Genomic DNA, 13,151 nt, shown 5'->3' on the forward strand with positions numbered 1-13,151 from the left:
ATGCATTATGGGGTTGAGATCTAAGGAATTGGCAGGAAGTGACATCTTCAAAATTTCACTGAATGATGCCATCAATGGGAATATTTACACATATACTTGATTACAATGATATTCCAATAGCTCAAGTGCGTCAAGCACTTCTTGACAATATAATCCCTTCACATAATGCTAAAAACAGTCTTCAGTCATGTGGAGCCAATATTTTTGTGCCAAGAGTAGTTCCCTCATCTATAACAATGTTTGATTAATTCAATAGAACAGTGTTTCTTAGCTTGAGAATCACCTGCAAATACAAAACTTTCTATAGAAATTTCATAGAAACATGCACCATGAATTGAAAAATTGTCAATATCAATTTTAATTGTTCAAAATTGTCTTGCCTATAAATGAACCTACACCATTAGTAAAGATAATACAGGTCAGGTTTCTGGTTGCTTTTTGCAAACTATACAGTAGTGTGGGCTGCCTCCCTCCACCTAGGACAAAGTGACATGGCATTTATACCACCCAGAAACAACAGATCAACATCTCTCTTGTTCTCCTTGCAAAACAGATTCCACTCACTTGATAGAAACTAGGCCATGTTAGTTCAAGCTTTCCATTATTAACACTCATAATATAGAGCCATCCCAATTTCTCATTGCAAAAGTTACAGATCAAATTGCAAACTACTTATTTTATTTGTAAATATGCTTAGCTATTGTTATTTTGTATTACTTGTTTTGCAAACATGTTCTGTAATTATTTTCCTCCCGACTATTCTGAGTTATGCACGTGTGTTTTTTGTCTATACGTTTATTATATGATCTTGATACATCTTTTGTATTAGCTGCTAACCCTTCAGCCCTTGTGCTGTTCAGAGTATATCTATATGTATGATCATTGACCAATAAACCGATATTTATTACTACCTGTTATCCGAACACAGCAACATGCAAAGATATACAGATTACAAATGAAATTACATTAGACTTGAACCTCAGATGCTAGCTTTCCTTATGAGTCTACACGAATCTTATGTTCCTCTATATCTAGCTTTCCTATATGGGCTTACAGGCAACTCCCACCCGTATAACATGATACTTCTACAACATGGTTTCACTCTAACACAACTGATAAATTGCAGCAATCCTCACACAACACAGTACTTATATAACATGGTTTCGCTTTAACACAGTTAGAGAATTGCAGCACACCTCACATAACCCGGTATTTTTGAGCTTTTGTGTGGGGGAAACTCTGCTATGTTGGATGCAATTTTTCAACATTTCCATACTTTTTTTGTGAATCCTACTATTGACTCACTAGTGGCTATGCAAAAAGAAAAAAAAAAAAAAAAAGTTACAGTATTGGGAAATCCCCATATTTTATTTTGTTGGGATATCCTCATATTAGGTTCTGTGCTATTGAACTTGTGCTTGTTTGAGACCATAAAAGAGTGACTTCAAAGCGTGCAGTTCGTAACTTTTAAAGTTTGTGTAAGGTTATTTTGGTTTTTATTTGATCATTTATAAATTTTTCTGGGTATGTATTACGATACTTTGTTCTTAAGAACTGTACTGGAATAATTTCTTTGTTGTGAATTAAATTCCACCCCTAAATTATGCCTAATAAAAGTAAAAAAAAAGCACAAATCAAAAGATATTTTTCAATTGTGGACTGGTCTTCCTCTGCATCTGAAAAACTTGGTTTTTCAGATGCAGAGGAAGCAATATTTGTAATGTGCTTGTGCCAAGAGAGATTAGAAGTCAGGGTAATCCCCAAAAGAGATATATCATTTTGCTTAGAAATCGGAGTGTCACTAAAGATAAGCATAGGAGCAGAAGAAACCTTTTTGCGAGATATAAGACAAGACTGAGTTTTAGAAGGGTTGAAATCAACTAAGTTGTCTTTGCCCCACTGGAGAATTACCTGAAGATTCGCATTTAAGGAATTGGTAGCAGATTTTTGAGAAGTTGAAGCTGATTGAACAGGGCAGGGTTTCACAAAATGGAAAGTGGAATACAATGTGCTATCATCGGCAAAACTATGGATAGGATTTCCAGTCATTGAAAGAAGGTCATTAATATACAAGAGGAAAAGAGTGGGGGAAAGAACTGAACCTTGGGGGACACCGGCATTAGTGGAGAAGTTAGAAGACAGAGAGCCATCTATCATCACCCTCAGTGAGCGATCAGACAGAAAACTGGATAACCAATTTCTAAAAACAGTTGGCAAACCATAAGATGGAAGCTTGTTTAGAAGACCTTTATGCCAAACACGATCGAAAGCCTTTGAGATGTCAAGAGCAACTACTTGTTTTTCACCGATCCTTTCCATTGAATTAGTCCATAAATGGGTAACATAAGCCAAAACACCAGTGGATCGACACTGACGGAATCCATACTGGGTATGGTTGATCAGACGGAAGTTTTCTAGGTAGTTTAAGAGTTGGCCGTTAATTGATTTCTCCATTACTTTAGAAAGAGTAGAAGTAATTGCAGTGGGACGATAATTGGATGGGAGGGATTTGTCACCCTTTTTAGGAACTGGCTGGATATGAGCAAATTTCCAAGCAGAAGGAAAAACACCTTTGGAATAAGAAAGTGCAAAAAGACGGAAAAAAATAGGAGATAAGTTCAGGAGCACAGGTTTTGAGAACAAGTGGAGAAATACCATCGGCACCTGGAACTTTCTTAGCATCAAGATTCGTCAAAATCCTTCTGACATCCTTTTGACGGAAGACCACAGGAGGCATTGAATGGAGCATGTTAGGAATGGTGGGAGGTGGTTTACCAAGATCATTAATATATGAGTTGGAAGAAAAATGGGATGCTAGCAGGTCAGCTTTATCCTTGGCTGAAGTGACAACAGAACCATCTGGTTTGGACAGAGGTGGGAGCAGAGATGGGCAAAAGTTGCAGCCAATAGCTTTGGCAAGGGACCAGAATGCTCAGCTACCATTAGGGCAAGAAGCAAGTTTTCTACTCTTAGCCTGTTCAAAATCTAGTTTGGACTGATTAATAACTGCTTTACAATTGTTGCGAGCTTTGGTGTAGGCAGAAAATGAAACTGAAGAATTAGAAACAAGCCAATTACAATATGCAACATTCTTCTCTTGAACAGCCTTAGCACATTTATTGGAAAACCAAGGTTTAGATAAAGGACGAGATTTCAAAGTGGAGTGTGGGATAAAAGATTCCATTCCTGCAAGAATAATTTCACTGAAACGATCTGAGCAAATGTTGACATCAGAAGTTTTGAAACAGTAATCCGACCAAGGAAAAGAAGAAAAGAAATCTCGCAGGTCATCCCATTTTGCATTCTTATAATGCCAAACAACACGAGGTTGGGAATAGCCATGAGATAAAGGTTCCATTGGAGAAGAGACAATCACCAAGTTGTGGTCTGAAGTGCTTAAAGGACCTCTCACTTCGACCGTGTACTTAGAAGGGTTGTTTGTGAGAAAAAGATCAAACACGTTGGCTGTATGATTAGGATTGTCCGGTATTCTTGTAGGTAAATGAACAATCTGTACAAGGTCATTAGGAATTGCAAAATCCTCAGCATCTCAACCAGCTGGGTCAGTGTGACTAGAAAACAGAAGCCAGCTGGAGTTGTGAACATTAAAATCACCAAGGAAAATTAACCTCACTGTTAGGAAAGTTGGACTGGAGAAAGTCAAGTTGCAAACAGAGGACGTCAAAGAGATCCAAGTGATTAGTGGAGTTGGGAGAACGGTAGAGACACAGATGAATTTGCCACAATGAGGTAGAGAGATTTTAAGCCAGAGAAGCTCAAAGAGAGGAGATTCCAAATTGCCAAGTCTCTGACAGGGAATATCAGAACGGACAATATGCACAAGTACCACCTTTGAGGCAAAAGGAATCATACAGCAAATAATTTGGGCATCTGAGATTAGCAGTAGTTGAATCAACAGATAACTGAGATTCTGTCAGAAAAAGTACATGGGGTTTGGCAGACTGCAAGTGGAAATGGACATCCTTGGGATTAGAATTGAGACCACGTATATTTGTGAAATGAATTAGGAAGTGCTTGGGAGGTTTAAAAAAAGTGGGTGGGACATGCTTTGTGAAGTAATTAAATTTTTGGATATGGCGTACACATGGTAAGAATATACCCAGATCCTTGACATAACGTGGCCTCGACAATGCTCCCTGCATACACACTACTTGGACTCCCTCCAGTCACTATCTGGCAGAGTAGAGGTAGCAAGATTATACACTAGCTGATCCGGTAGCCTCCTACAGAGTTACCAATAGGTTCGGTCCAGTGTACTAACTAGCGGCCAGCCTGTGAACACCGTTTTAGAGCTGTACCCTCGAAATGTAAGGAATATTGGATCTCGCCACGATGTTCATCATAACCTCAAAGTCATCAATCATACTGCATGATGGAAGAGATAGGGAAGGGTTGACTGGAACTTAGCTCTAGAGACTAAACATGGGTTCCACCACTTCAAGCCTCCAATAAGCAAAGTGGTGGTATTGCACCGGTTGATGAGAGTCATCTACCACCTAGTACTGCCTGATAACATAGAGGGGCGGCATTCCTCCATGTGGTGTGGGCACCACACCTCGACCCCTGCTTATGTTGGTCCACACCTGGGTGGTTATCCACCATGCACTTGCGCATGGAGGTTATACCCAGGATTACTAACAGTCCCACCATCGTGAAGGTGCAAGCAGAGGATCTGGCTGTCACAGACCGTCCGGACTTCGCCGAAATTGGGTCCACTTGACTTGAGTGTCACCCGAATATCAGTTCCATCATCGTTTTAGACTCCCAGGTAGCAAGTACAGCTTGTCTGGCATATCTGAGAGAATGTCTGTGACAACCTCAAGGACCCAATGAGGACCAAATTTATCACTCAAAGAAATAAAACCATCAACATTAAATGAGTGTCGGAAAAATGTATGGCCAGAGTCAATTTATTCAGGAAAAATGGTCGATCTGGCAGAAAACAGAATTGGTGCGATAATAGAACTTGATAAGTTTGGTGATATGAATTACTGTCTGGAAAAAAAAAAAAAAAATTCCGAGGAAGCAGATTTGGTAGAAATGGCTTTGGAGGTAAATCAATTCAATTCAGAGAATGACAGCACAGATGAAGATTCTGAAGTTTCAAATTTAACACTAAAAAGTATGGGAAGGCATAAATTTAGCCGAGCAATTAGCATCTTATTTTTTGAATACAGATCCTTCGACTGAAAGGAGAACAAAGTTCAAATGGGAGCTTCAAAATCAAAAATGTTTAGCTCCATACCATGAAATTTATAAAGATCTATCAAGAAAAGCAAACAAACCCAGATTACTGATTTTTTAAAGAGAGCAGAAGATACACGAAATCTAGATGCTGCAGAAGAAAATTAAGAAGGTGGATATATTCTGCAACATATTCTGTTTGATTGTGCTTAGCAGCAATGAAAAATAATAGAATTAAATTAACGTACTTTATCTGACATATGTATTACAGTTTGTAAGACGTTTGTTCAGTTATTACTACTTTTAATAAAAATTAAGTTTACGATAGTTATAAAAAAAAATGGTGTATTTTTGTTAGCTTTTGGAACATAAACCCACCTTTTTGTACTGGTTCTCAGTCCCGTATGACACGGTTTCACACTACATGAGATTTTATAGGAACCTAACTACTGTGTTATACAAAGGTTACCTGTATATGGTTCTGGGTAAGGACTTGTACGTGGAACTTGACTAACATGAAAAACAAACTGCCATAACAGCCTTTCAGTTATCCTGATAACTGGAAAAAGGAACCAGAACAGCAAGTTCACAAGCAGCAAATACTTATTAAAAATGGGACTGAAACAAGAAAACCAAGTCACTTAAATTAGCTGAGTCTCGGGTGTGTCGTGTAAGTCTCTATGCACAAAGTAAGCATAAGGACTTAGATGGTAATAAGGACTTAGACCTTGATGGAGACTAAAGTGGGTGCTGGAAGTAACTGATACACAAGAAGGGGGTCCTAACTTGCAATAACTTTTTTTTTTGATTTACAAAGTGGATTATCATTATGGGGTTTTTACAGAAACAGTGAAAGTCTATGCAGGGAACAACTTTCTCAGCCCTAAAATGAATCAATGGTTCGAATCTTCAAATCTCCCCTCCTGAAGTTTTCAGAATATAGCTATGGATGCAGTTCATTTATTACCCACTTCATTATGTATTAATAATTTTGCTGCTTCTCTTAGGTTAAAAAAAAACAGCTACATTTAACTAGAATCCTAGATCCAATAGAATGCCGATATTTCTGAGAAACAGATATTCAACATGATGGTTTCAACTCCGGATTAGGCTGGATAAAACTGTCATGTTGAAAATGTGACAATCTTGATATCAAGATATTAACTTGAAAAGCTATCAATTGACAAAATACACACAGTATGATTTCTGTAAATAATTCTGCTTACCCTTTCTGATCTCAATAGGATTAGCTCCCTTACTAATTTTTTCAAATCCTTCTTTAGCAATTGATCTTGCCAAAACAGTAGCTGCTGTAGTTCCATCTCCTGCTTCCTCATTGGTATTGTTAGCAACATCCTGAACTAATTTGGCTCCAATATTTTGAAACCTGTCTTTTAATTCAATAGCTTTGGCAACTGTTACTCCATCTTTTGTAATCTTGGGTGAGCCCCATGACTGTTCCAAAATCACATTACGGCCCTAAGTTAAAAATAAGAGGAAAGCCAGGAAATATTTAATTCTGCACACATGCTTACATTTTTTTCATTTCATTTACAATAACACTTAGTAGCTATATCAAAGTTACTTACTTAAGATCAAATTAACATAAGCCCAATATAATAATTCATTGCCACCATTTTACACACTGGACAGCAAAAACTGTCCTACTATCAACCAGTTTTGTTTTTTTAAGTTAAAAATTAATTATTTTTTTATAATAAAGCAATTTATGTGGTATTTCTAGACACATAAGCTTTTTACTTTGCCAAATCTATGCCTGTAAGTAAATTCCCTTAGGCTGTCTTTCAAAGAATCTGCTAAAAAAAAAAAAAAAAAAAAAACCTCTCATATAACAAAAATAAAACTCCCTCAATTTCCATTTTAAAGAGACCTTTTCCAAAATGGACTACATAAAATAATATACTGAGTTTAAATCACACAAATCTGGCAAGGAAATTAAATTTCAAAACTGTCTCTGCACCATTCTTCTATTGTTTTCACCACTGGTCAGAGTCTTACTGAAACATCTAACAGCTAGAAAGGTATCACTCTGTGAAGCATCACGACATCCAAAACATCGTAATTTATAAAACAATGGTTAAGAAACCTTACAGCTATTGGCCAGAATACTTTTAAAAATATTTTTAAAAAAAAGTGTTTCGACTGGGCTTTGATCCAAATCACGGCTATAACCAGATGCGACTAGTATTTCATTCCTCTTACCCTCTGCCCTCCCAGAATATAACAGCCCAGTGAGGATTTAAACAGAAAGATGAGATATACCAAACAGTGGCTAGTTGGTTATGAGTTCCTTGCACGTTGACTTCTTTGGTTATAATGTACTGTTTCACGTGGTACTAAACAGAATAATTATCATATACTGCATCTCAACAAATATGTGTTAGCAGGTACATTTGTTTAGATACAGTATATGATAATTATACTCCAATCTTATATTCACCACACAGTGTATACAAGGTACTCCCTGTGTGTGTGTGTGTGTGTATGTGTGGATTTGGAATTCCCTGTCCAAATCTACACACTATGACATTAGTTAGTGCATTTGCATCATTACTACATAGTTGAATGTTTAGACAAACCAAAGTTTGCACATTGCTATGGCACAACTTGGGTACGTGACCCCTCTCAAGCTACAACAGGGGTAGTTGCTCTATTTGTCCATTCCTACTGACAACCTCTGCTACAGGGCAACATGCTTCAAGTACACAGCAAATGAGGTGCACTATCAATAAAACTACTGAATAAATCAATACCATACTATGACATTAGTTACAGCATTTGCATCGTTACTACATGGCTGAATTTTTTAGACAAACCAAAGTTTGTACATTGGCATCATTATTGTAACAACTCATATTGTGAAAACCTTCACAAGTTACCTTATACTTCAAATAAATAATGCTTTCCCACTAGGAAAGACTACTGTTACTTATATCATATCTCATAATTTCACAATATCTCATACTTTCATAACAACATACTTCACATTTTACATATTTCGCAACATCTCATTTTCACAATATGAGATGTTACAATAATCATAGCAATGTGCAAACTTTGGTTTGTCTAAAAAATTTAACTATGTAGTAATGATGCAAATGCACTAATTAATGTCATAGTTTGGGGGCTCTCCGCCCTAAAATATTATTAATCAATACCATATTAAAAAAAGATATAATGATAAAATAAGTACATGTAAACTAGTGCAATAAAACAAAAAAAAAAAAAAGCAATTCACCTAATACACTTTAAATTTAAAAAAATCACTAGCTGGCTCACTTGATCTCTGAGTCCATTTTAAAAAAAAGAGAAGTTGAAACAACCCACAGTAAACTAAAATCATTCATGCTGACACAAAATGCACATAAACAATAGATAAACTGGAAGTTACAGGAAAGCAAAACTAAACTGACACCAGCATTGCTAAGGGTGCTACCGCATAGTATGCAGTAAAAACAACTCCATCAGGAAATGAAAATTCCTAAAGAAAAGTCTGATAAACAATAGATTTCAATAAACTTCAATTAATTAGAACCACAGAGAAAGCACTCCCTTTCCAATAACACCTGATGGGCAGGAGAATGTATAAAGTGTATATTTCTGTAATAGGCAAAAAATAGTTCACTTGACCATAGTGTTTTACAGCTACAAACACAGGAAACTTGTTCCAGTACAAACTGGCCAGAGAAAATTAACACAGATGTAAATTACCCATGGACACAAAAAAAATTTTTTGGGGAAGTAAACAAACATTTTCAAAGAATTTCCTTGTCATAAATTGGAAAATTCAGCCATTTTCTCATTAATTACAGTATCTATTAAAAGTCAATTACAACCTTTGGAAGGAAAGCAATGTGAATTAGCAGTTGATTAAAAAATCAAATCAAAGAGCATTAAAAAATTTGTTTGAGGGAGAAAAATTTTCATCATCAAACAAACTAATGGGTAACTCCTCTCAAGGCACTTGGAGTAAACAGCGATTTCACGATTGCATGCATAAGCATTTTTTAACGGCACACACACAAGCAACTAACATGATTCGTGTGGAGTAACAAGTTTACAAAGCTTAAAAAAAAAAGGAATGAAGATAAGAATGAAAATTTATTTATGTTTTTTATACGACTGAAGATTTCAGTAAAGGGGAAACACATTTCACCATAATAACATAAAAAACCACACAATTCCAGCTATCGATATTTTCGCAAATGCAAGAAGATAGAGTTTACTACCCATTTATAATTGCTTGAAGTAACAGAAAAGCCCAATAAAAGCGGAAAGTGCAAATTGTTTTTACAAATTGTTATACAGCGAAAATTTCAACTTCCGAGATCTTGAAACGAATTAGCAAAAAACAATGTGTTATTGGGTTCACATTACGGTATTTTAATGATATGATGGTGTCTCTCGAACTGATTAATATCATAAAGCGGGGTACACTGTATAGTATAGCTACACCCGTGGTTTGGAATGCAGTTTTTAAGAATGTTTAACATTCATTTTTTTAATTAATGTTTATATTTTCAATTTTGTTGATACTTGGGAAAACACTTGTAAATCCGGGAACTCGTAAAGCGAAAACTAGTAAAGCAAGAACTGCCTGTACAATAAAGAATGTGCTCGTCATTTATTAGAAAAAAAAATTAGTTACAAAATTTGTCACTATATGGTGCTATGGCAATACAAATCACTTGAACAGTGCTACAATTGTTCAATGTGTCCTCCATTTTGGTCAACAACAGTTTCCATTCGAAGAATAGCATTTTCTCCACAGAATGTAACATGTCAACTGGAATAGCCAGCACATGACATCTAATGCTGTCCTTCAGATCTGCCAGAGTTTGACATCCTTCCTGATACACCTGGTTCTTCAAAAAACCCCACAACCAGAAGTCGCATGGGGTGAGGTCCGGCAATCGGGGTGGCCAAGATGTCTAGAAACAATGGCTCATTCATCTGTAAAGTGTTGCCTTAGCAATCTTTGGGCACAACAGTGGATGTGGAGTGGCACTGTTGTTGTTGTTGTGGTTTTTTTTGGTGCAAGGGCAACTTAGGCCATATTGCACCTCCCAAATCAATTGACTTTACATATGGGAACTGCTTGTACAGCAGTTAAAAACGATCATACGCTTGAATTTGTTTTAAATAGACAAATAATTCAAAGAGATTTGCTTCTTTACCTATGATGCTATTGAGAGACAGAGGTTGTTGCAGATCTGAGATAGAACTAAAAGCCATTCGTCGGGCATTGTTAAACAAGCTACATTCGACAAGTATATGTTTTACTGTAAGTGGCTGCGAGCAGTTTGCACATTGAGGAGGATCATTCCCTGTAAGCAGATAGAGATGTGTGAGGTGAGTGTGACCTATTCGGATTCTGGCTAAGAAAAATTCTTTTCTATTTTTACGAAGGCTAGAAGTCCATAATTGTGGTTCAGATTTTATTTGAAATAGCTTGTTATTTGTTTGCATTTTCCACAGAAGTGTCCACTGTTCCATGCATGTTCTCTGTATTTTGTATCTATAATCAGGATATGGGACTAGATCATTTGTTGAGGCTATATTAGAAGGATGCTTTGCAGCATCATCTGCACATTCATTTCCTGGAATACCACTATGGCCTGAGACCCAAGAAAAGATAACGTTTGTTTATGCTCATGAAGCTGCATCAGGTTATGTTTTATGAGTTTTAATAAAGGATTGGTAGGTGAGGAAATGCCTTTCAAAGCTAAAATAGCACTTTGTGAATCAGTATATATTATACTTTTATTTATTGACAGCAGTGAGATATTTTTCAGAGCAAGCTTAATGGCACGAAGCTCAGCAGTATAACTGCTACATTCGACTGGAAGTGAAAATGAGATAGTTGAATTAGGGAAGACAGCAGCTGCACCCACTTGATTGTCAGACTTTGAACCATCAGTATAGATCTTGGTGAATTCGGGGTACTTTTGTGTATGAGCATAATGTAGTTGTTGGATGTTAATCTTTGCTATGGAACTTTTACCCCATTGCTCAAGGTATTCATGAGAAGAAAGTGTGAGAGTAGACCACGGGGGATCTGGATCTTTTGATTCTCTGAGGATATTATCAAATTGGATATTCCAGCTTTCTGCTAGAATCTGCAGTCTGATACCAGCAGGCTGAATTGTTCTGGGTTTATTTGTATAGTGGGTTTTCCACAGAGGATCATGCAGGAATGGCCAAACAGGATGAGTAGGCAGGCTTTTAATTTTAGCTGAGTAATTCATCAGCAACATTTTTCTTCTGATGCTAAGTGGAGGTTCATGAGCCTCAATGTAAAGACTTTGAACCAGTGATGTTCTGTATGCACCTAGGGCTATCCTAAGAGACGAATGTTGGATGGGCACAAGACGCGCTAAGGTGCTTTGTGGGGTGGCGCACCATCTTGGCACCTCCATAGCCAGGTGGGCAGGAGCAGCAGTGCGTAGCACATGCTACTTGATTGTGACTTCCCATCTATTCCTTTCTTAGCTACTTTATTTCTAGCCATAAATGTATATCTAACTAAAGTAAGGAGAAAAGCTACAGGCAACTTCAAGATCTCTCATTTGGCTTCCTGTTCCATACTAATTCACTGGAAGTGGATTAGTGGATGATCTTGAGCTACCTGTTGGTATTTTCTCTGCTGCTAGATTTATGGTTTACCTAGATACTTTTAGTACATTAAATGAAGTTCTATAACAAGGAATTGCAACAAAATTACTGGTAGTAATGGTTATATGTACAGGGTTGTTAAAATTAAAGTATCCCTATGTAGAGGGCTCTGGAGTGAGTTCTAAGGCTCGTACTGAAGAGAAATTTGGACAACAGGTACAATAAAGAAGGCACTCACCATTTATTGGGAAAAAAAATTAGTTACAAAATTTGCCACTGTATGGCACGTAACTATCTTAGTTACAATTATGCAAATAACTTACTTTATCTGCATAATCATAAGTTATTGTCACAGTGCCACTAACTCAGCTCTACTGTACTGTACTGTATAAAAGCAAAGCAGTCTTCAAAATCATACAGTAGATGTTTGCCTGCACTACAGCAGCAATGCCAACAATGTTACAGGAAAAAGCACTATTAGTGAAGGTGTACTATCAGAACAGCAACAATGCAGCTGTGGCTATCAGAATTTCGGTATCAGAAGCACATAAGGCATGGATCTACGACTGTTTCTGCTATCTGCAAAATGATTGCGAAATTTGAAGCGACAGGACATCTTGGTGTTCAACCAGGTAGAAGTTGAAAATGAGTGGACTCCTCATGTTGAAGATGTGGCTATGGCTGTCGTGGATTTATCAAGTCAATCTCCATGTGGTAGCACAAGTGTACCAGCTGTTTCCTCATGAAGTGGACATGCCGTATTCCACTGTAAAGGCAGTAATGCTTCAGGTGTTGCTGTACTATCCTTACAAGATGCACATACTATAGCAGCTAAAGCATGGTGATGCAGATATTTGTTTCACATATGCACTTCAGTTTCTGGCACAAATGACAGTGAATATCACTTGGCCATGGAACATCCTTTGGAGTTATGAAGCCCACTTCTGCTTAAATGGACAAGTGAATATGCACAACTGTCGCATTTGGGTTATCCAAGTTATCCCTTGAGTTATCTAAGAGGTTCCATTGCATTCTCCAAAAAGTGAGTGTGGTGTGGATTTACGGCCATATTCATGATTGGGCCATATTTTTTTGAACAGGTAACACTGACTGGACCCCGCACCTGTTCCGTCACCTGGACAGCGATGTTATGAAATGTCAAATTTTGCAATACCAGAGCTGCAACAACGTGGGTGCCTTCTGGATACTATATTCTTGCAAGATGGTGTGCTGTTGTTTGTTGTTGTTATTTGGTTTTTAGAAGCATTAGCAACTAAGGCCATATTACTCCGGGAATATGCGGTGGTCAT

The 13,151-nt window shown here is 37.2% G+C and overlaps 1 protein-coding gene across 1 annotated transcript in view; it reads right to left on the reverse strand.

The window, feature by feature from the left end:
* The window catches only part of LOC150090960 (heat shock protein 60A-like), a 118,642-nt gene that overhangs the window by 96,164 nt on the left and 9,327 nt on the right, over positions 1-13,151 (reverse strand). Inside the window, exon 3 of the mRNA XM_090373599.1 lies at positions 6,432-6,684. Within this exon, the coding sequence (XP_090229725.1) occupies positions 6,432-6,684 (253 nt within the window). The remainder of the gene's footprint in view (positions 1-6,431; positions 6,685-13,151) is intronic.

Source organism: Mastigoproctus giganteus, chromosome 1, assembly GCF_048544385.1.
Source record: "Mastigoproctus giganteus isolate SK-2022 chromosome 1, ASM4854438v1, whole genome shotgun sequence".
Lineage (NCBI taxonomy): Eukaryota > Metazoa > Arthropoda > Arachnida > Uropygi > Thelyphonidae > Mastigoproctus > Mastigoproctus giganteus.